The sequence below is a fragment of the Miscanthus floridulus genome, chromosome 2 (assembly GCF_019320115.1).
Source record: "Miscanthus floridulus cultivar M001 chromosome 2, ASM1932011v1, whole genome shotgun sequence".
Lineage (NCBI taxonomy): Eukaryota > Viridiplantae > Streptophyta > Magnoliopsida > Poales > Poaceae > Miscanthus > Miscanthus floridulus.
In genome coordinates this window covers 42,246,554-42,267,197 of record NC_089581.1, presented here as the reverse complement: position 1 = coordinate 42,267,197, position 20,644 = coordinate 42,246,554, and the positions used below count along the sequence as shown (strand labels likewise).

At 41.7% G+C, this 20,644-nt stretch overlaps 1 protein-coding gene across 1 annotated transcript; it reads right to left on the bottom strand.

The window, feature by feature from the left end:
- Positions 1 to 8,031: 8,031 nt before the first annotated feature.
- On the bottom strand, positions 8,032 to 19,650 carry LOC136538600 (exocyst complex component SEC3A-like). The gene is made up of 25 exons (XM_066530552.1): positions 19,329 to 19,650; positions 18,052 to 18,128; positions 17,607 to 17,687; positions 17,437 to 17,504; positions 17,221 to 17,323; positions 15,234 to 15,391; positions 14,612 to 14,729; positions 14,334 to 14,438; positions 13,329 to 13,430; positions 13,105 to 13,242; positions 12,628 to 12,756; positions 12,462 to 12,542; positions 12,291 to 12,365; positions 11,883 to 12,056; positions 11,649 to 11,796; positions 11,496 to 11,560; positions 11,116 to 11,286; positions 10,933 to 11,012; positions 10,013 to 10,094; positions 9,429 to 9,526; positions 9,175 to 9,283; positions 9,027 to 9,095; positions 8,851 to 8,916; positions 8,522 to 8,611; positions 8,032 to 8,391 (listed from the first exon to the last, which is right to left on the bottom strand). Exons 1-25 carry the CDS (start codon positions 19,498 to 19,500, stop codon positions 8,281 to 8,283), a joined length of 2,670 nt encoding a protein of 889 aa, XP_066386649.1. The 5' UTR covers positions 19,501 to 19,650; the 3' UTR covers positions 8,032 to 8,280.
- Between the last annotated feature and the right edge of the window lie 994 nt (positions 19,651 to 20,644).

Below are 20,644 nucleotides of genomic sequence, written 5' to 3'. Positions count from 1 at the left end.
CGCCTCCCCCTCTCCCAAATTTGGAGCGAGTTGTTGAGGCTGGGGAGATATTTTCACCGTCTTGTGACCCCCACATTCTTGAGATGCCACATTCTTCCCCGCCTCCTATCGAGCATGTGCCTGATGAGATGCCACAACCTTCTCCAGCTCGTACTAGGCAAGTGCATCATGAGATGCCACAGTCTTCTCAATAAGCACAACCGATACATGAACAACGAGTGCCTCCTGAAGAAGGTGATGAACAAGAAGATGAGGACGTGCCTGAATGGGAACTCTGAAAGAAGATTCCAATCCACATAAGGCTAGTTTATGTTCCGATCAAAGACGTCTCGTCGGTGTCCAAGTGGTATTCCCATGATCAGTTCAAGCCTGAAAACCAAGTTAAAAAAGTCCCATCACGGGGTTCTGAGGAGGCCATCAGTAGCAAACTTCACCAAATTGCAAAGCAGTATCCAAATGCTGATGCCATCGAATGGTCAAAGGATTGCCCAAAAAAATATGAAAGAGGCAAGCCCTTCCTACCAAACCAGGACATCCAGCGCCTACCACTTGGAATGAGAAGGTTCCATGATTGGTACTTGCGTATTCTCCCAACAAGCATAGATATCATACAAGCATGCTTTCCCATCGGCACATTTGGAAGCCTAGCCGGGAAAATTGTCTTTGACTTCAATGACATGCACACATGCTTTCACCTGGGAGAAATGGAGATGAATCTAATTCGCACGTGGTGCCTGTAAGTCCTTGTTCTCCCGATATGATATGAATGTAATCTTTGAATTTTGTTGTAACTAACCCATGTCGTGATTTGTAGAATGCAAGTGCACATTGTCAAACAAATGCCAAGTGTGAAAGCCAGGTATGTAGACCCTCAAGCTATAGCCCAAACAAATTTTAATTACCCTAAACGGTGGACACTGGATGCCAAAGAGCTAGCAGCTGCAAAGACTCTTCGGGAGAAAGAGCGCATCCATAGTGCGAAGCTAAGGAAAGAGTCCCTTAAGGTTGCAGCATACATTGCCTTGGCTTTCAAAAATCTCCAACACCACTCTACTATATGGCTACCATACAACTTCGAGTAAGCTCAACTCTATACTTAAAGCTTTGTTCGATATATTTCATTCGATGCAAAAGGGCTTATCTAGTTCTATGATTAAATCCATGCAGCAACCACTGGATTTGTATAGCCGTCGATGTCGGGAGGAGCATGGCATGGGTCTTTGATTTATCAGATAAGGACACGGTGACATACAAAGACTTCATATCGATTCTCAAGACGTATACATATCAATAATCCTCATTAGCTTATATGTTTGTATACATACTTGTAACGTTCACTTTTGGATACTAACAAGTTGTATTTGCTAAAATAATTCGAACATGACATTTAGGTTCTATGTCACTAATCATCATGGAAGGCATGATCCAGTAAGGAAGGAAAAGCTGGCTATAAAAACACTATGTGCGGTAAGTGTAACTTACTTCTTCAGTACTCTATTACATGGCTATCAAAAGCATTACTTAACATTTTCATATGCAAAACACACAGTGCCCCAAGCAGAAGCCTGGGAGTGTACATTATGGATACTATATATGTTCTATGATGGGTAACACCGGTGCCTATAGGAGACACCCCTTAAGGGTAAGTTTGAACCTCTTCACCCATAGTATAAAAACTTTGTAAATGGTATGAAATACTAAACTGAAACTTGTTTTCTTGTAGTGGAGAGAAGAGAAAGGAATGAAAAGAGACCCATACAAGGATGACCAACTCTTAGAGCTCGTCGACGACCTTTGCAACTTCACATTGGACCAGATTGTACACGTCAGAGGCGCCTACCATGACCGAAAGTCTGACTTAGGTACAAATCCTCAGTACCAACACCTTCGTGAGACTGAAAGGCTAGCTCTAGGACGTTGATAACAATGTGTATGGAATTTGTATATTTAATGATGGATTGTATATATTCATGTGAATTGGACTTGTAATTGTAGTTTATAGAATACTCTTATGCTTGTAGTCGCGGTCGCGGGGTGTTCGGCAACGTGAACGTTGGTCACGGGGCGTTCAGCAACGCGAACGCGGTTCAGAATGTTGGTCGCGGGCGTTCGGCAACACGAACGCGGTTCGGAACGTTGGTCGCGGGGCGTTCGGCAACGCGAACGCTGTTCGGAACGTTGGTTGTGGGACGTTCGGCAAAGTGATTTTGAATTGAAAATTTGATTTTTTTTGCGGGAAAACGTACTGTAGGGGCGGTTCTAGATTGAACCGCCCCTACAAATACCTGTTTGTAGGGGCGGCTGGTACTATAGCCACCCTTAGAAATCTATTTGTAGGGGCGGCTGGTAATAAGAGCCGCCCCTTCAAATAGATTTATAGGGGTGGCTGGAAACACTAGCCACCCCTACAAATCGATTTGTAGGGGCGGCCTGGGAACCACCCCTATAAATACATAATTTGTAGAGACCCTTGCGTAGGGGCGGCTGGGCAAACCGCCCCTACAAATGCTCTACAACCGCCCCTACAAATGCTTTTTGACGTAGTGTCAAGGGACTGAGTGGATGAGATTGATGAGATAATGCCATAATGGTGGAGTCACCTTTTATGCCACAAATCCCCTTTTATTTGTGACCAAAATCAGTGAGGAAACAGATGGACGACGGTGTGAAGTGGGATCATGTTTGTGTCGTACCCCCAAACAAACCCCAGCCGCGACTAATGACTTTTGGATTGGTTAGCCCTAGTTATTACCTAGGGCTAAAAACTAAACTAAATTAGCTAGGGCTAACCACCTAGTCGTCTAACAACTAGTTGAAGGTTTGGCTAAAAAATTAATCCCATGTTTGGCTAAAAAATTAGTGTTTTCAACTCATTTTTGAAAACTTTCTTTTTGCAATTTTCAAATGCCACACACATCCCTGTATGCATGCAATGCTACCATTTGAACAAGGTGGCACTAGAGAACCATCAAGTAAATGAACACTAACCTCTCTTGATAGTATGGCTATCTAGCCTGTTAACTAGTCATATTTCATCCTATAATCACCTTATAAACGGTTAAATCAAAATCCTACCTTTATATTTTTGCCTCGAGCTAGCCATCATGCTTTCCAACTTCCCCGTGTGTCATGATATCCAATGTAGCCCAATTCTGCAAGTGGCCTAATTTCCCTTTCATATCTCAAATCAAAATATTAGCCCACAAGCATTGTCATTAATTACCAAAACATAAACAGGGACCTAAATGCCTTTGGTTGATACAGTAAAATTCAAAACAGTAATGCTTTAGTCAGGGCATTCATCTGCCCGGATGCTCTTTGATAGGCCTACGTGCTACTGCTACTGGCCCAATATGCTTTCGTGCTCTCTACATCTCCTCATCTCTCTCAAAAATATCTCCACTCCGCTCGCCCATCGCGTGCTTCACCGCAATGTGCGGCCATCCTCAATCCGCATCACCGCTATGGCCATCTCCTCTCGCGTGCCCCAATCCTAAGCCGCGTCGCGCCACTCTTCCTCGCCGTCGTGGCCATCTCCCCCGCGCGTGCACCCATCATGCCCCGCTAAAAGGTCCTAATATGGCTAGAGGGGGTGAATAGCCTATTTAAAAATCTACAAATCAACTAGAGCAATTTGATTAGTATAACAAATAGCAAAATGCAAACTTGCTCTAGCTCTACAAGGGTTGTAAGCCACCTATCCAACAATTTTAGTTGCTATGATCTCTAGATACACAATTTGCTATGTCACTATTCACTAAGAGCTCTCACACTTGCTACACTAAAGAGCTCCACTAGATGAACTTAAAACAACAAAGCAAGCTCTCAATTCTAATTACACTAAAAAGCTTGCTACAACTAGTTTGCAAGAATATAAATAAGTGAGTAGGGTGATTATACCGCCGTGTAGAGGAGTGAACCAATCACAAGATGAATACTAAATCAATCACCAGGAGAATACCAAAGGGCAAGAGACAACCAATTTTTCTCTCGAGGTTCATGTGCTTGCCGGCACGCTAGTCCCCGTTGTGTCGACCAACACTTGGTGGTTTGGCGACTAAGAGGTGTTGCACGAACCTCGTCCACACAATTGGACACCGCAAGAACCTACGCACAAGTGAGGTAACTCAATGACACAAGCAATCCACTAGAGTTACCTTTCGATGCTCCGCCGGGGAAGGCACAAGACCCCTCACAGTCACCACGATCGGAGCCAAAGACAATCACCAACCTCCGCTCAACGATCCTCTCGCTGCTCCAAGCCGTCTAGGTGGCGGCAACCACCAAGAGAAACAAGTGAATCCCGCAGCGAAACACAAATATCAAGTGCCTCTAGATGTAATCACTCAAGCAATGCACTTGGATTCTCTCCCAATCTCACAATGATGATGGATCAATGATGGAGTTGAGTGGGAGGGCTTTAGCTAAGCTCACAAGGTTGCTACGTCAATGCAAATGGCCAAGAGAGTGAGCTTGAGCTGGCCATGGGGCTTAAATAGAAGCACCCATGAAATAGAGCCGTTGGATTCTCAGTCCACTAAAAACGGGGTGACCGGACGCGCTGGTCAGATCGACCGGACGCTGGACCCCAGCGTCTGGTCGCGCGATGTGTGCCACGTGTCCCCTGCTTCAAACGCTGATCGCCCGATCTCAATGGTCGTCAGTACATTTAAGTTGTGATCGGACGTGCTGCTTCGAAGTGACCGGACGCAGAACCCCAGCGTCCGGTCATTTCCAGTAAGCATCTATTCACGAAAAACCACGACCGGATGCGTCCGGTCATGCTCGACCGGACTCACCCAGCGTTCGGTCACTCGGTGTCTCCTTTGTGCGCTGCCACGTCAGCAGGACCGGACGCACCCCTCTAGCGTCCGGTCACAAAGTGACCCAGCGTCCGGTCAGAGACCGACGCCAGCATCTTCGCTGCTTCTACTGACCGGACGCGCCGGTCCTACCGACACCAGCGTCCGGTCACTTATAGTGACCTCCGTCTTTTCTGTATAGAGCGCCGGTGAAGTTTCTAACCCTTACTCAAGTGTGCCAACCACCAAGTGTATCACCTTGTGCACATGTGTTAGCATATTTTTACAAATATTTTCAAGGGTGTTAGCACTCCACTAGATCCTAAATGCATATGCAATGAGTTAGAGCATCTAGTGGCACTTTGATAACCGCGTTTCAATACGAGTTTCACCCCTCTTAATAGTACAGCTATCGATCCTAAATGTGATCACACTCACTAAGTGTCTTGATCACTAAAACAAAATGGCTCTTACTATTTATACCTTTGCCTTGAGCCTTTTGTTTTTCTCTTTCTTCTTTTCCAAGTTCAAGCATTTGATCATCACCATGCCATCACCATCATCATGATCTTCACCATTGCTTCATCACTTGGAGTAGTGCTACATATCTCATAATCACTTTGATAAACTAGGTTAGCACTTAGGGTTTTATCAATTAACCAAACCAAACTAGAGCTTTCACCCGCACCACCCACTCTGCCTCGCCGCCCCACTTCGCCTCGCCGTTGCGGCCATCCACCGCTGCGCCCCACTCCACGCTCACCTGTCGTGGCCTCGACGTGCACCGCACCACCACCACCCCGACGCCACCAGGTGAAGGTCATCATCGGCTGGGACATCTCCCGCGGTTGGCCGAAGACACCACGACAGGAAGAAGCGCATGTTGCAAATGTATGTTTCAGGTGTTTCAAATATTTTAGAGGTATACATGTTGCAAGTGTTGCATATGGATGTTGCAAAAGTAGATCGAAATGTTGCACATGTTGCAATGGCTATATATGTATGTTGCAAGCATTTGTTCGAAATGTTTCATCTATTTTTTACTCGTATGTTGCAAGTTTTTTATATGGATGTTGCATATGTTTCACACAGATGTTGCAAGTATTTATTCGAAATGTTTCATCCATTTTAGACGTATGTTGTAAGTGTTTTATCTTAATATTGCATATGTTTCACACAGATGTTGCATGTGTTTGTTCCAAGTGTTTTATCTATTTCAGACGTACGTTGCAGCAAGTTTTTTTTGGTGTTGCAAGTGTTTTCATGTTTCAAGCATTGAATGGGACGGTCAGAGTCACACGACGCACATCCACAGGCCGGGGTGCGAGCACGATACAAAGCAGGTGCAGGCGCAAGCGGTCCCCGCGTGCGTGATACGGAGCAGGGCGCAGACAGTCCCTGCCTGCACGCAGGAAGCGGTGCGGAAGCGTGCAGTCTCTATGCACGAGCGGATGGTGCAGGCAGGGCGAGGCATCCGGGTGATGCGGGCGGGAAACGAAGGAGGGCACGGGAAACAGAGATGCACGTGACACGGGGTGAAGGTGTGGGCGTCCATCCAAACGTTCGGACGCTGGCATGTTCAAATTCTGAATGTGTGTTTTGGAAAAAGGAAAGAAAAAAACTACATGAAGTAAGTATAGAAACTAAACCAAAATAAGAAAGAGCCCAAACCAAAAACCCTCAAATCTCTACTGTTGTCTATAAATTAGACGTTACATTTGAAGAACTAGATTTAGCTCAAGTTCGTTGTCAAACCTTTAAAAATGTTAGTTCCACATAGGTTAAATGTTATGAACCTATATTTTTTAAAATGTTCACTGCCATTGACGCTTATACCAATTTCTATGTCAGCGGAAATTTTGCTTTCCTTTAATACCACTGATTTTTGGTTTTCTCATCCCCTTTATGCCACTCAAGTAAACTATGTTACTTGAATCATCATTAATCACTGTTAATCACCATTAGAGGTAGCTGGCACGTCAGTTTTATGAAAAAAGAAATGGCCAAAGTCCATATCACGAATGGGTAACAGTGGGTACTGATAAATCTGTCGGCTACTCGGCTGTCCGTCGCCACTGCCGAGTGGCTAGCCCCAATGGATCATTCTCATCGAGCAGAAAGGGAAGGACACGCGCACCACATGGGTGGGCAGAAATGTAAATTCCAGGGATGCTCCTAACCCTAGGTTCGAGCTATAAAATCAACAACAGAGCTTTCCAGGAAGGCGTTACAGTCCAGTCAACATTCGCGTCCGCCGCCAGCACTCTCCTCTGCAACAAACAGCTTGAGCCCCCACTCCAGTTTTTTCCGTCTGGTTTGTTCGTCTCTGCTTGCGCCTTCCTCTTTCCGTTGCGACTTTGATCCTCTCGATTCGATTTGAGAGACACCGATTGATCATTTGTCTGAGGTCTCGGATCTTGAATCTCTCCCTTTTTTTTGTATGAATTATTTGTGATTTGAAGGGGTACGTGTATCTTTCGACGATCTGTTTCATTATGCTTGCTCAATCTGAAATAGGAGTATTTTCTGAAATTTCTGTTTGCTTGTTGATTTGATTTTTTTTTTTATTACTTGCGAGGAGTTAGAGCGACCCTGATGCAGCAGTGATGGTAAAAGAATGACTCTTACAATCATGAGGCTCGTGCTTCAGCAGAGTACGGACCCTGATTACTTTCAAGCACTGTTGAGCTGTATCTCGCTCTTCTTTCCTCGCCTCGTGCAATTTTTCCCTCAAATGCCACCCGTTTCTTTCTGTGTTCGTGTTTCGCAACCCGAGATACTCAGGCCTCACATCGGTTATCGGATGTCGGATAACGTGTCCGGATACTAATAAAAAAATAAATGATAGTCGATAATTCATAAGATGAATTTATTAAGTCTAATTAATCTATCATTAGCATATACTCGTAAATTAGTATTTAATACTTTGTGTATACGTTAAACATGAGTAAACGATAGACTGGAGGAGGAACTCAACAAGCGTCAAGTGACGCTTCTATGCTGGGAAACACACAACATATGGGCCACGTTACGAACTCGAGAACTGGAGTACGACACGTCATTGCTTGCCAGAAAAATATGCAATTCAACTGACCACAGAAATAGCAGAAACCCTCAAGAAATAGTAAAGAGAGCCAAACATGGCAAGAAAGCACGCCTATGGGACCGAGAACGGGAATCCACAGGATTGGAAGGCCTAACCGTGAATGGCAACTGGACAATGGCAGTGTAAACATGAACACATTCTTTCCGGTACTTTGGGTTGCATTGATATTGATGCACAATCTACAGGCAGTACCTGTTCAAGTACAATCAGAGGGTTGATGCGACACCGGAACAAGCATGCCGCGTTCACTTTATACAGAACACATACACACATTAAACCAAAAAGGCCTAACACAAGTGAGTGCAAAATTCAATGAAATGAATGGAATACATAGCTATTTCTCTGAAATAATACATGGTGCTGTACTTGTATCTAAAAACTAGCAAGGACTTCTTTCATTTCGTTGACCGACATGATCGGCTCATTCCCATATATCCGTGTTACTATCTGAACAAAGCTCTCGTATTTGTCCAAAAATTCCTTCTGCGAGTGTTGAGCAGATTAGGCAATCAGCTTAAATGGAACGTGTATGTTCGTCTGAAGCAACGACTCCTGGGGGCAAGGACAATACTGAACTAAACATTCATAATAATAGGATGGTCAAGTGGCTAACCTTGCACTTGTCCCACAGCGAAGGAAACAACTCATCAGAGGTCAGTGTCTTATGCAACCTCCTGTACATGGCGCCAATCGACTTATCAATCTGCACAGTTTTACATTGTGTGAGTTCACATGGTCACCATGAGATGACACACCGGCCACTTGATCAAACAAAATAATCTGGCATTCAATTGCTGTAATTTATTTGAAACTAGAAGACAATAGTAAGTCTGTAACCCCACATGGTAATATGCTCACAGCTTAGGGCAAGAAGTGACAATTGCCACCCTACTTTGTAAAAAGCTCTGAAGTACAACTGATTCGAAGCAGATATAGACTTACCCCAGATAAGCTGGATTTCAGTACCCTCCTTAAGTCAGTTTTTGACAACCCCAGCTGAAACGGGATCTGAGAATTGACAACAAAAGTTAGACGGCTTACTAAAAAAATGAATATTCAAAGTTCATTTATTGTCACTTCCCAATCACAGTATATATCATATAATAAAGTTTGCTCACCTCCTCAGCAGCAATGGTGTATGTCAATTCTTCAACTTTCCGGTTGAATTGAAATAACCTCTCAAATTGCTGCCAAGGTCCAAAAGAAATCTTAGATCTGTCAGAGAAATACAATATATCCACAAGAAGTTTGAATAAGTTTACATACGAGGTAAATGAGTGAGCTGATATGGCGAGTGCAAGCTAGTTCATATGATTCACTGGCTTGATGGTAGAACTTTGCAAGCGTTGGCACAACATTAGCCAAGTCATAAAGACTGCATCAAACAACATATATTGTTAGTTTTGTAGACCCACCTATGCATTAAAGAATGAAAAGGAAAGGATGACTATAAGTGAAAGATCATATGCTCAAACATAGGACAAGCCCAAGTTAAGGAAAGATGAAGGAAGAAACATAACCTGTTCTGGAAAGCAGCATAATTCTCAATCAGCACAATATCAGCGGTTTTTGGATCACTCTGTGCAATTTTCTCCAAAGTTGCGAACATTGTGCTAACCTATTCCATGATACGGAAAGCAGTTTAGCCATATATGGTGAAAATAAAAGTACTCAGCTTACAAAAATACAGCTACCAAGTAAAATAGAAATCTTGCAACAATGCAAAATCTTACGATAAAATCTTCCTTGACTCTAAACTGACTAATGGCAACATTATGCCATGTATCTCTAAAATCTAAATTACAGTCCCATTGGATAGAAAGTAGAACTTAGGATATAAAAAAACTATTATACACCATTTGGTGCAATAGAAGAAATTTGTAAATACAATCTGTTCACTAAAGACACCTTTTAATGGCACCTATAAAGCCATGGAGTCTACAAGTGTTGATAAGCAAGCAAACAGCAATGAAACAACCCAAAGTATACCACATGCCATATGCTCATACACAGTACTACTAACACAAATTTATGGACTAAATCTGCAAAATATGCAATACCAAGAATGCAAACGAGTGCAAGATTGCAAAGGAATGAAACTCACTAGCTTTGTGTATGCTTTATCAATTAAATCCCTGGACTGCCCTTGAATATACTGTTCCATCCGTGATGCAAGGACAGCAAATCTATATGAAACACAGAACAGTCAGATCTTGGTCTCTGTTTGCTACTTCTGAAAAGAATCTCAAGACAAAAAAACTTCTCACAGTACACCCTGCAATAAGCACAATTTTCTCCATAGTGCTCTTGTTATCTTGAAGCAGAACTTTATCATATAATCACCACTGCCAAGAATAAGAGCACCGGAGTCTTGCTGCTTATTGCCAGTTTTTATGTTTCTGGCTAAGAGCTGAGCATAGGCAAAACATGTGTGAGAACCTGCTGAGTCATACCAATTTTATCCTCTGTTGTTTTCACAGGGAATATAATGCTATAGGCAATGTGTTACCACATTTAAACAAGGTTTTGCAAAGTACCAATGAGAATGTTTTAACTTTTAACATGTATGTTCCTATGAATATTATGAGCTATTATGTGTCTTAATGAAATCCAAAATAATTCTAGGAATTTGGTCTAAGTGTAACAAAATTAAAATTTAATAAATAATAATGCCATACTAGGATTTAATAAGACAATAAACAAAAGGTGAGACAACACTCCTTTTGTTTATACAAGGCATATTAGGATTTGAAAATGTCAAACTTCATAAATTTTTATTACCATCTAGTCAATGATATGCATGCTTAGTTTATGAAGTTTATATCAACAGACTATGACACTGATTTTGTAGTAATTAACGTGGCATTATATGAGAAATCGATGGTCAAAGTACACTTCGAAAAACTTCTTCAAATCCCAATATGCCTTATAAAAAAGAACAGGGGGTAGTATTAAATTATAATACAAGGCGACTAGGCTGGAGTTACAAATAAATCACAGTGCTAATCCATCCAGTACAAATACCTTGGAATGTAGGCTAGAATTCCAGTTTGCCGCACATTTCTTTCATTACGCTCAATTTGATGGCACGCTTCATCAATAAACTGAAACAAGAGAAGAAATAAAGATCTAAACAAGCAGTGGACAGAAAGCCAGCCTGTAATGAATAGTTACACTGAGCAGCTTAGGCTCAGCAAGGGAACTAACCCGGCTGAACTGTACTGATATTCTTGATTCCAAGTCATCAAGTAGTTTGCGAACAAATCCTGCAGCATCAGCTTTCTGTCCAGAAAGGTAGCGCTCTGTAATCCCATGCATTGAGATGCAACGCAAGGGGTCAATTTTATACGCCCAATCTACGACCGCATAGAAGTCTTCCTGGAATAGAAGGGGAAAAACATTTCAGTCATTGAAGGAAGCTGCAGTAGTGCACTATAATGTAGATATGAAGAAACAGAAGATTGCAAATCTGACATTAAATCGGAAGTACTTCATGTTTGTCCTATAAAAAAAATATTCTATTTTTACCCTTCTTTCCGTCAGTATGGAAGAGCGAGGGTTGCAGTGTTTTATATCATGAAATATACCTGGATTCCATCGAGTAATTCTTGAAGAGCTTCATTCAATGTACCCAGTTCAGCAGAGGTACTATCTGGAAACAGGATAACAACACATAATAAGAAATAAAGCATTAACATTACATCCACGAAACACATACTAGTGGGTACAAGAAAAGATACCAGGTTTCAGATCGTTGCCATCTGGATCCATAAGACCCAGATCATCATCTGCGTCATTTCCTCCGGATTTGCTCTTATTAGCATTAGGAGAACCAACTGGAACCAGTGCAGGTACTTCAAAGCACATAAAATGTGCAAAAAAAGAACTCTGCAAAGGTAATAGCTATTAGTTTGTCTATCGAGTAAAAACAAAGATAGTCACGTAGCTACATTTAATGAAAGAAAAGGAGCAACCTCATCCACAAGAAGTGGAATAAATATTGTAAGCATCTTTGAGTATGCATCTGAGACTGTTGAAGTATCAGCACTGCTTCCATTATGACCAGAACCGCCAGAACCTTCAAGCCAAACAGCAGGATTCTTGGGTGCTTTTGTACTTGCACGAAGTTCATTGGCAAATTCACGTGCCTGAACCAAATTAAACAGTAAATTCCAAAATTGTGAATCCTTTAAAATCAAATAAAGAAGGCAAATGGATTGTAAACTAATTATCCATTAAGCAGAGGACTCAAAACAAAAACAAAAAAAAATGAATTGTTAAATGTGAGATGAAACAAAATGAACGTACTTGAAATAGATAAACAGCAAGAAGTGAAATGTATGGTATCATATTAAAAAAACATTCCACTATCCATATCTGACCTCTCGTCGTAGTAGTAAATTAAGGGAATGGCAGTATGCCTTCCTTAAGGGACCTAAGCAGCTCTTGTCCAGACTCTGCAGTAAATTAGCAGCAAGAAATGATAAATGTGGCAATGGAGTAAAATATGTAATATCTAGGCAGGTCCCTTGGCAAGATTATGTCATTATTACCTTTAAGTGCTGCAGAAGTCGGGCATATGTCCTGCATTTATACCTAAGGTCTGCATGATCAGGCCGCTTCAATTGTCCTCGCTGCTTTCAGTTAAAAGTGAACTTTGTAGGTCATCTCAAATGGGAAAGGAAATATTTACTTTGAAAAATGGAGCTATGAAGAAACCTGTGAAAAGTAGCTTTTGTCACTAATCATGAAGTCTACCAAGCTGGAGAAGTAGTTCCGCAAAAACTCTGATGCTCGTCGAACAAAAGTTGTTTTCAGTTTCTCCAGTTCTGCCTTTTTCTCTCTAACCTGACAATATGTTATACAAAAGTATTCACAGTTCTCAACTTTAAGCTACCACAGAGGAAAACTTAAATAGGGTTTATTAAGGAAACGATGACACCCAAAGCATATTAAGCATAGTGGCTCTATGAAATACAACACTGTTGATAGAAGCTCTTAAAATTTGTTCCTTAACCAATACAGGTGGATGCCTTTACAAAACAAGTTTTAACAATTTTGTAATGTTATTCAATGTTCAGTGTCACAACTCTATAATGTTAACTATTCTGTAATGTTAGCATGAATGCATGATCAATTCCATGCACTAGTAAATTGTAAACTTGTAGCAAAAAACGAAAGATAAAGATAGCTCACAGCGCGCATGTTGACATAGCATGGGTCCAAATTAGGAACTTCAAGACTACGAATGGCCCCTGTCAACCATTCGCATGCCTCGACATTTTTCAGCATCCGTGACTCTTCAAATGAGCCTCCAGTTAATGATGCTGCAAACTGAATTGGGTATAAACAAATATATATAAATAAATGAATATAAGACATCAATATAAGGAGATGAACATTATTCCTCTCCATCATACCTCCTGTGGAATCCGCAGCCGCTCGAGCAATTTATCTAGCTCTTCCACAAGTCCTTTGTTATTTACGGACTGCATCTCCAAGCCGTTGTTACGTGATTCAATCTGCAAAATTAGTTAGCATTGGACCAGTTAAGTGAAGTTCTTTCTTATCAGCATCTAGAAGAATATGTCTTCTGCTAACAATTGACTGCAGGATCACAAAAACAGGCACAAGATTTAATTTTTCAAAATGGCAAGACCAAGAGGCCAGGTTGACACCAAAGGGAGAATCCTACCAAAATTCTGAAACTGATGATAACTAGCAAGCAAAGATTCAGGACCTTCAGCTTCCAAGTGAGTATCGAGTTGATTCAAAAGACCTTGTACCTCAGGTGCTAGTTACAACTACAGAACTATTACAAGTTGCTAGTGTTACTTAGCTTGGTAAGTTGTCTTTTTCTTAAGTTTTTCTGAAACCAATAGAGCTAGCCAGATATGTCCTCGGAAGGGTCAGAGAATCAGACCAGAGGGGCTAGAATTCTGAATGCATATGTGTAGTCATCACAGTAGCATAATATGATATGTAAAGCATAGCACGGGTGGTAAGATCCTTTGGGTTTTGACTGGCAAATAATGGGGTTTGATCTACGGAAACACAGAGGAATATTTTCAATTAACATCTACTCCCTCCATTCCAAATTGTAAGTTGTTCTGGCTTTTTGAGATACATAGCTGTTGCTATGCACCTAGATATAAGTTGTCTAGATACATAGTAAAAGCTATATATGTAGAAAAGCCAGAACGGGACTTACAATTTGGAACGGAGGGAGTATATCCCACTGCTTTTCCCTTATCAGTAAACTTCCCATACCTGATCGGGCCCACACTAATCCTGGTTTTTAGTCTGTCTGGTTTTCAACTTTTCATAGCTATGCTTCTAACAAGTAAATCAAATAAACTAGAGGAGAAGTATATGTCCACTTCAAATCAGGCAGCTAACAAATAGAACTCCTCAACCATACGTACCGATGCAATATCTTCTCTCATATGCCTCAGCTTCAGGTTGAAAATCCGTAACCACTCATCCATATCATCTACAGTTGCACTAGCAGCATCCAGACCCTGCAAGACCTGAAAATCCAAGCAATTAGATCAGTCAATGGATAAGCTTCCATACCAAAAAGAAAAAAACATTCACTCCAGAATAAAAGTGAGATGTGCAATGGCAGTCAGATGCTGTACTATATCATTATCAGTGCACAAAAGGTTAATGCTGCACCGCCAAGGTAACATAGAAGCAATACCTCTTCTATTAAAGGCTCGCTTTCCAGTAATTGATATACATTTGCGGCCTCCAAAGCCACAAGCTCCTGCTTCAACCTCTCAGAGAACGCATCTGCTTCACCTATGCCCATAACATACCTGCATTACTTACGCTATAAGTTTGTAGTGCTACCAAAAGCATTTCAGCAATAGTAAGGTCAGATGCGAGTGATATGCAAACTAATTACACGTGGGAACATTGGAAAGGCAAAGGGATCTTTGGGCAATGAGATTTTGTATGAGTCTAGTCTGGTCCTTCTAGTGCACGTAATGTTGAACTTAAGTTATTGGTTGTTGCCCCATGAGATCGAGTTGATGGGGCACATGACCAACTGAGTCCCCTGATGTTTCAACTGGTATTAACATGGAAAGCACAGACCAGGACTAGGTTTAATCTCAACAGAATTAGGGATGAAGTCCTTGTATTATTAAAAAAAATGGCAGATAAAAAGTTCGAAAACTACAAAATGAACTACTAGAATGACATAGGTGTACTGCTAAAAGAACTAATAGACTAAGAAATAGTTGTATGCAGTTTTGGTAGTATTTTTTGCAATAATTAGGGGGCAGATCTACGTACAATAAGATATTGCTTGTGCTTACGTGTCAAGAAGTGCCTCCATGTCTTCTTCCTCCTCCTTTGCTTGGGACACGAGATCATTTTCAACAGTTACTGTTACTTTCCTCTCGGTCTGAGTAGCAACTGATGTTTCTTGACCATCTTGGGTACTCATTTGATTATCTATGGTCAGTGTATTTTCCTGAAAAGGATTTGGGTTCATTAGAAAAATATCCAGGCAGCAATACATCAACGGGGCATATCAAGCAAAACCATCATTTTGATGAAAATGTGAAGATCAAATTAGTGAGCACCAAATCGATGTGAAATATTGCCCCAAAAATGAAATATCTGTAGTATCAGGCCTTGATGTTTAAAGCTTAAACTAAAAATGAGCTAGGCATTACACAAACGAGAAAGTTGCTATAAATAGTACTTCCTCCTTTTCTTAATGTAGGATTTGCGAAGTACAAACTTTAACTCTGTATCTTCTCTATTTTCTTTAACTTGTATTCCTCAAATAAAAAAAAGTTCTGTTGGACAGTGACCAGGTCTTCAAAATATAACTTTGATCAGCAGTATCTATTACCCCCTCCATTCCAAATTACTCCCTCCATACTAAAAAATGAAGTCGTTTTGGACAAGGCTTGGGTCATACATTGGGAATATAAATCATGAATAACTTTTAAGTTGTTGAGTTTGGAAATGTGAAAACCATATATATAGATTTGTCTTGAAAAATACTTTCACAAAAATTTACATATATCACTTTTTGATAAATATCTTTATCAAAATAAGTAGTCAAAGTTATGCTTTAGAGACCGTGTCGCTGTCCAAAACGACTTCATTTTTTAGTATGGAGGGAGTATAAGTCACTCCAATATTCTTGGAGTCAAAGCATCTCAAGTTTGACCAAAATTATAGAGAGTTACAAATATTTATGACATCAAATAGGTATACTATGAAAATATAATTAATGAAGAATCTAATGATAGTTATTTGGTATCATAAATGTTATTATTTTATTATATAAATTTGGTCAAACTTGAGACGCTTTGACTCTCCAAGAAAGTTTGAATGACTTATAATTTGGGATGGAGGGAGTACAATCTATTTACACAAAATAGAAAAAAAAATATGGTATTGTGAGACTAGTTTTCAAGACAAATCTACTCATATCATTTTTCTAACATACAATCTTGATCTTCCAGAAGATGTTCACATACAAATTCAAAAAGTTTGACTCATGCAACCAACATGCCACTATAGTGATTACTGAGGCCTTGTTTAGATCACCTCCAAATTCCAAGTTTTTTCACTCTCTCTCCATCACATCAATTTTTGGACGCATGCATGGAGTATTAAATGTAGGTAAAAAAATAACTAATTGCACAGTTTGGTTGTAAATCACGAGACGAATCTTTTGAGCCTAGTTAGTCCATGATCGGACAAAGTTTGTCAAATACAAACGAAACGTGCTACAGTGTCCAGATTGCAAAAATTTGCAATCTAAACAAGGCCTGATTAGAGATACCAGATCCTCGAAGATGTCTTCTTTCTTTCTCCAAATAGAAATCAGTTTAAAACTCAAATTTTAAATGCGGTAGCACAAATGTAGGAGAAGGCTTTGTCGCTCCATTGTACATCTTTTCTAAATGAAATGACACACAGCTCTCCTGCGTCCTTCGAGAAAAAAATGGTGTGTGATGTATTGTGGACTTCATTTGGAAATCTTGCAGAACTTTGCATGTTGCTTTCATGGTGCTTAAACTAAATTGATTGAAAATTCTCAACAATACTTTCTTAATCATTAAAAATAATTAAAGTGTACATACTATATATCATCAGCTTGTAGGAACCAAATTTCATCTCAATTTTAAAGTATTGTAGATAGACAGTTTGTGTCAAATTAGTTCCAAGAAATCACTGTGTAACATAGGCATTCTATTTATTAGAAGCAATGAAGAGAGAGAAGTCAAGGGCACAAAAAAAGTCATGCTCACAATGGATAGAAAAGGTTTTAATATGCACCTTTGCCCAAAGAGCTAGCTCCACAATATCAATTCCAACAACTTTCGGAAGATAACTGAGTATCTCCTTGCACATGTTCAGAATACAAAAAAGTAGACGGTTTCTGCAAAATATATAGCAAAGAATGAGATGTAAAGCAGAGGGGGCAAAAGAAGATGGATAAAGTAGCAGTCTAGCAGAGTCTAATACCACACAGCAAACTTTCTAGGCAACAACCTGTCATCGATGTTACGCATCGTCCATTGTGGCGGGGCAACACTCTGACTCCTAAGGTTATCAAATCCCTGCAGTCCGGACATAAAACATAAAGAGTTAGTAATGGATATAACTGATGTTTTCTTAAAATACTCCACAAGAAGCATTGCGTGAGAGATCAAAGTACATACCAGAACAAATGTACAACCACTGGGATCATTGGAAATAACCTCAACCTTTGTTAGATGTTTCAGCTTGTAAAGTTTGGCTGGCTGAAATAGAAGAAATAAAACAGGAGAAGACTAAGTTTCTTGCAGCAAAGTAAGTAGCAACCTTCACCAAGAGCCAGAGGAAAAAAAACTAGTACAGTATTTTATTGATGCAGGGGTATTACAATATGCAATGCTAGCTTGAGGTAGTGTTCATGCAATCAATCGTGAGTGATAGAAAACAGAAGGACAATAGTATATGTAATCATGTATGCAATGAAAATACACAGTGATCAAATAGTGTTCCATCTTTCAACAACAGCATCTATACCCTCATGAAAGCTTAAGGCACCAAACAAGATAACCCCATTCCTGTAATGTACTGGACAACTATTAGATAGCAAGATTGTCAGTACAGAAAACAAACCTCAAGCACTGCCCCAGATGAATACTTTAATACTCGGAGAAAAGCTTTGTTTGCCTCGCCTTTTGATGATTTTGTAACTGCATGAAGCTAAAATTGTTCAGCAGTTGTTGCAAGCATATGTCTTCTACACTAACACAGTTACTACCCTATGTTTCCAAGCACATAGTGACATATTTATTAATAGATGCCTATCATATGTCACCCAAGCTACAGCTACTGAACAGAAACATTAGCAAACAGCCACTGGCCACGGTAATAAATTCAAAGTAAACCAAATCATGTATTGGGCAGATATAATGACCGAAGCATAATCAGGGATCCTCTTCAAGAGCCAACTGGCTCCAATTAGACTCTGGTACTACATCATTAAGCTCAATTTCTCTTCAAACAATCAAGTGAATGACAACTGCATATAGATCACTGTTTCTTTCATCCAAAAAAATCCTGGCTAAGCTAGGGATCTACTCATATGAATATGCAAATACAGCAAACAAAGCCTCAGTAGTCAGTCAGTACATAGAACAGCTGTTATCTGAACAAAGAAATCATGGTTGTTGCAATCCTCGAAGCCACCAGTTTCAGCTCATATGCTGAGCTCTCTCATAACAACACCATTCTCGGCATGTAAGCTGGAACTGTACATCATCCCCTCTGGCCAACTGTGGTAGCTCCAGCTAACCTAAGAAGGGCGTATCAAGCAGGTCCAGCAGATCAACTTTGGCAGTTGGCGATTGCTCATCTTCTCTGCTCCTTAGTTGTTATAGTCGACCAATGTGTAAAGTTTGGGTTCCCTCATTTGCACTTTCTTGATCTAGAGCTTTGCGAGGTAACAGCTAATAGGCAAGTTGTGTGCACTTAAGCAATGCAAAGTGGATCCAGGTGTTGAGGTGTGGTGAATATAGGCTACTCTTCGTGGTTTAGAGCTCGCGCCTAGTAGCTTGAGATAAGCAACACGGATCTCCTCGAGCCAACGACAAGTGTAAATATCAGCATGACGAGCAAGGCTTGGATCCTTGTGGGGATCCAAGCGGTCCAGATCACGACCGTCCGGGCAAGAGTCGTGCTAATGGCGATGAAGCAGCACGTCACCAATGAACTCGGCACAGTCCTCTGAGGCAGGCACAGAATCCGCTCCAAGCTACCCAACTTGGTACTCTCAGCAAGCCCACCCCTCGCTCGCAGCGCAGCGCAGCACAGCAAAACGAAGCGGGGACAGAGGTGAGTCGATGGGGGGGGGGGGGGGGGGGGGGGGGGGGGGGGGGGGGGGGAGCGCTCACCGGTGAGCGCGAGGACGCGGGGCTTGGCGAGCCTGCCGAGCTTCTCGAAGATGCCGCGGCCCTTGGCGACGCGGATGGAGAAGGCCACCTCCTCCCCGCGCGCGCCCGACGCCGCCACGGCCGCGGCGCACGCGCGCCGCAGCTCGGCGTCGTCCGCGCTCGACTTCGCCATGACGCCTCGAGCTCTCCGCCGCGTGTCCAGGCACCCCCGGCTCGCCGCCGATCTGAGGAGGTGGGGGCGCGTGACGCGGTGGGGGGGATAGGTTGGTGGTGGGCGTGACGGTGGCGTCGTCTCAGGGAAGGGGGACGGGAAGAGATTAATCAGTCAAGTCATTTTCCTTCGTAGCTGCGTGGGTGCTGCGGTTTACTTTTTACTGGGGTTTTCATTTTTACGGTTTTACCGGCGGCGCTGGCGCGGGTGGAGAGGGAGACGAGCGGGGCGGGGTGGGACTTGCGGTGGAACCGGAACCGGCTGCGAGGCGATCGGTCGGCGGTCGCTGGAAGAGACGCCAGTCCGTGCGGGTCGTTCGCTGCATCAGAAGTTCAGAACTGAAGAACTGAAAGTAGGCTGTCCGCTGTGGTGAAGGCTGAAGGTTTTCTTTGCCGGTAGATAGAAAAAGGAAAAAAAAACGGAGGTCACCGGCAGACGGGACTATATTATTTAGACTTATTGTTTGACTTATTATCAGAATGTAAGAGGCTGGTTGGGATGAGGCCTCTAGGGCTCGGGGTAGCGGCGGCTATGGTGGTGGTGGCTAGGGTTTGGGAGGAGGGAGAGAAGGGGGTGGCACACACGGAGAGAGGAGAGGGAGATGCTAGGAAGAGAGAAGAGGAATAGGGAAGCCCTTAGGTTGTTCTTTCTTAACCCTAATGATTACATTGTCTCTTTATTTATAGTCCTGAGGAGACTTGCATCTTAAGTAATCTAACGAGGTAAGTCCTTATAGATACGGACTCCTCCCGATCTACCTAATTTGAACCAATCATATTACTATTCCCTTTCCTTTATTCGCGATCCTCCGGATATAGATGTCGGCGGCGGGGGGTTGAAAACTCTAGTTTGGTTTTGGTTAATTGATGAAACCCTAAGTGCTAACCTAGTTTATCAAAATAATTATGAGATAGGTAGCACTACTCCAAGTGATGAAGCAGTGGTGAAGATCATGACGATGGTGATGGCATGGTGATGATCAAATGCTTGAACTTGAAAAAGAAAAAAGAGAAAAACAAAAGGCTCAAGGCAAAGATATAAATAGTAGGAACCATTTTGTTTTGATGATCAAAACACCTAGAGAGTGTGATCACATTTAGGATTG

Coding starts and splice junctions, on each gene's coding strand:
- LOC136538600 (XM_066530552.1), bottom strand. CDS start 19,500: ATGGCGAAGTCGAGCGCGGACGACGCCGAGCTGCGGCGCGCGTGCGCC. Junction 15,392..17,220: donor AGCTAGCTCTTTGGGCAAAG/GTGCATATTAAA, acceptor AATCCTTTTCAG/GAAAATACACTGACCATAGA. Junction 8,612..8,850: donor TGAAATCCAGCTTATCTGGG/GTAAGTCTATAT, acceptor AAAACTGTGCAG/ATTGATAAGTCGATTGGCGC.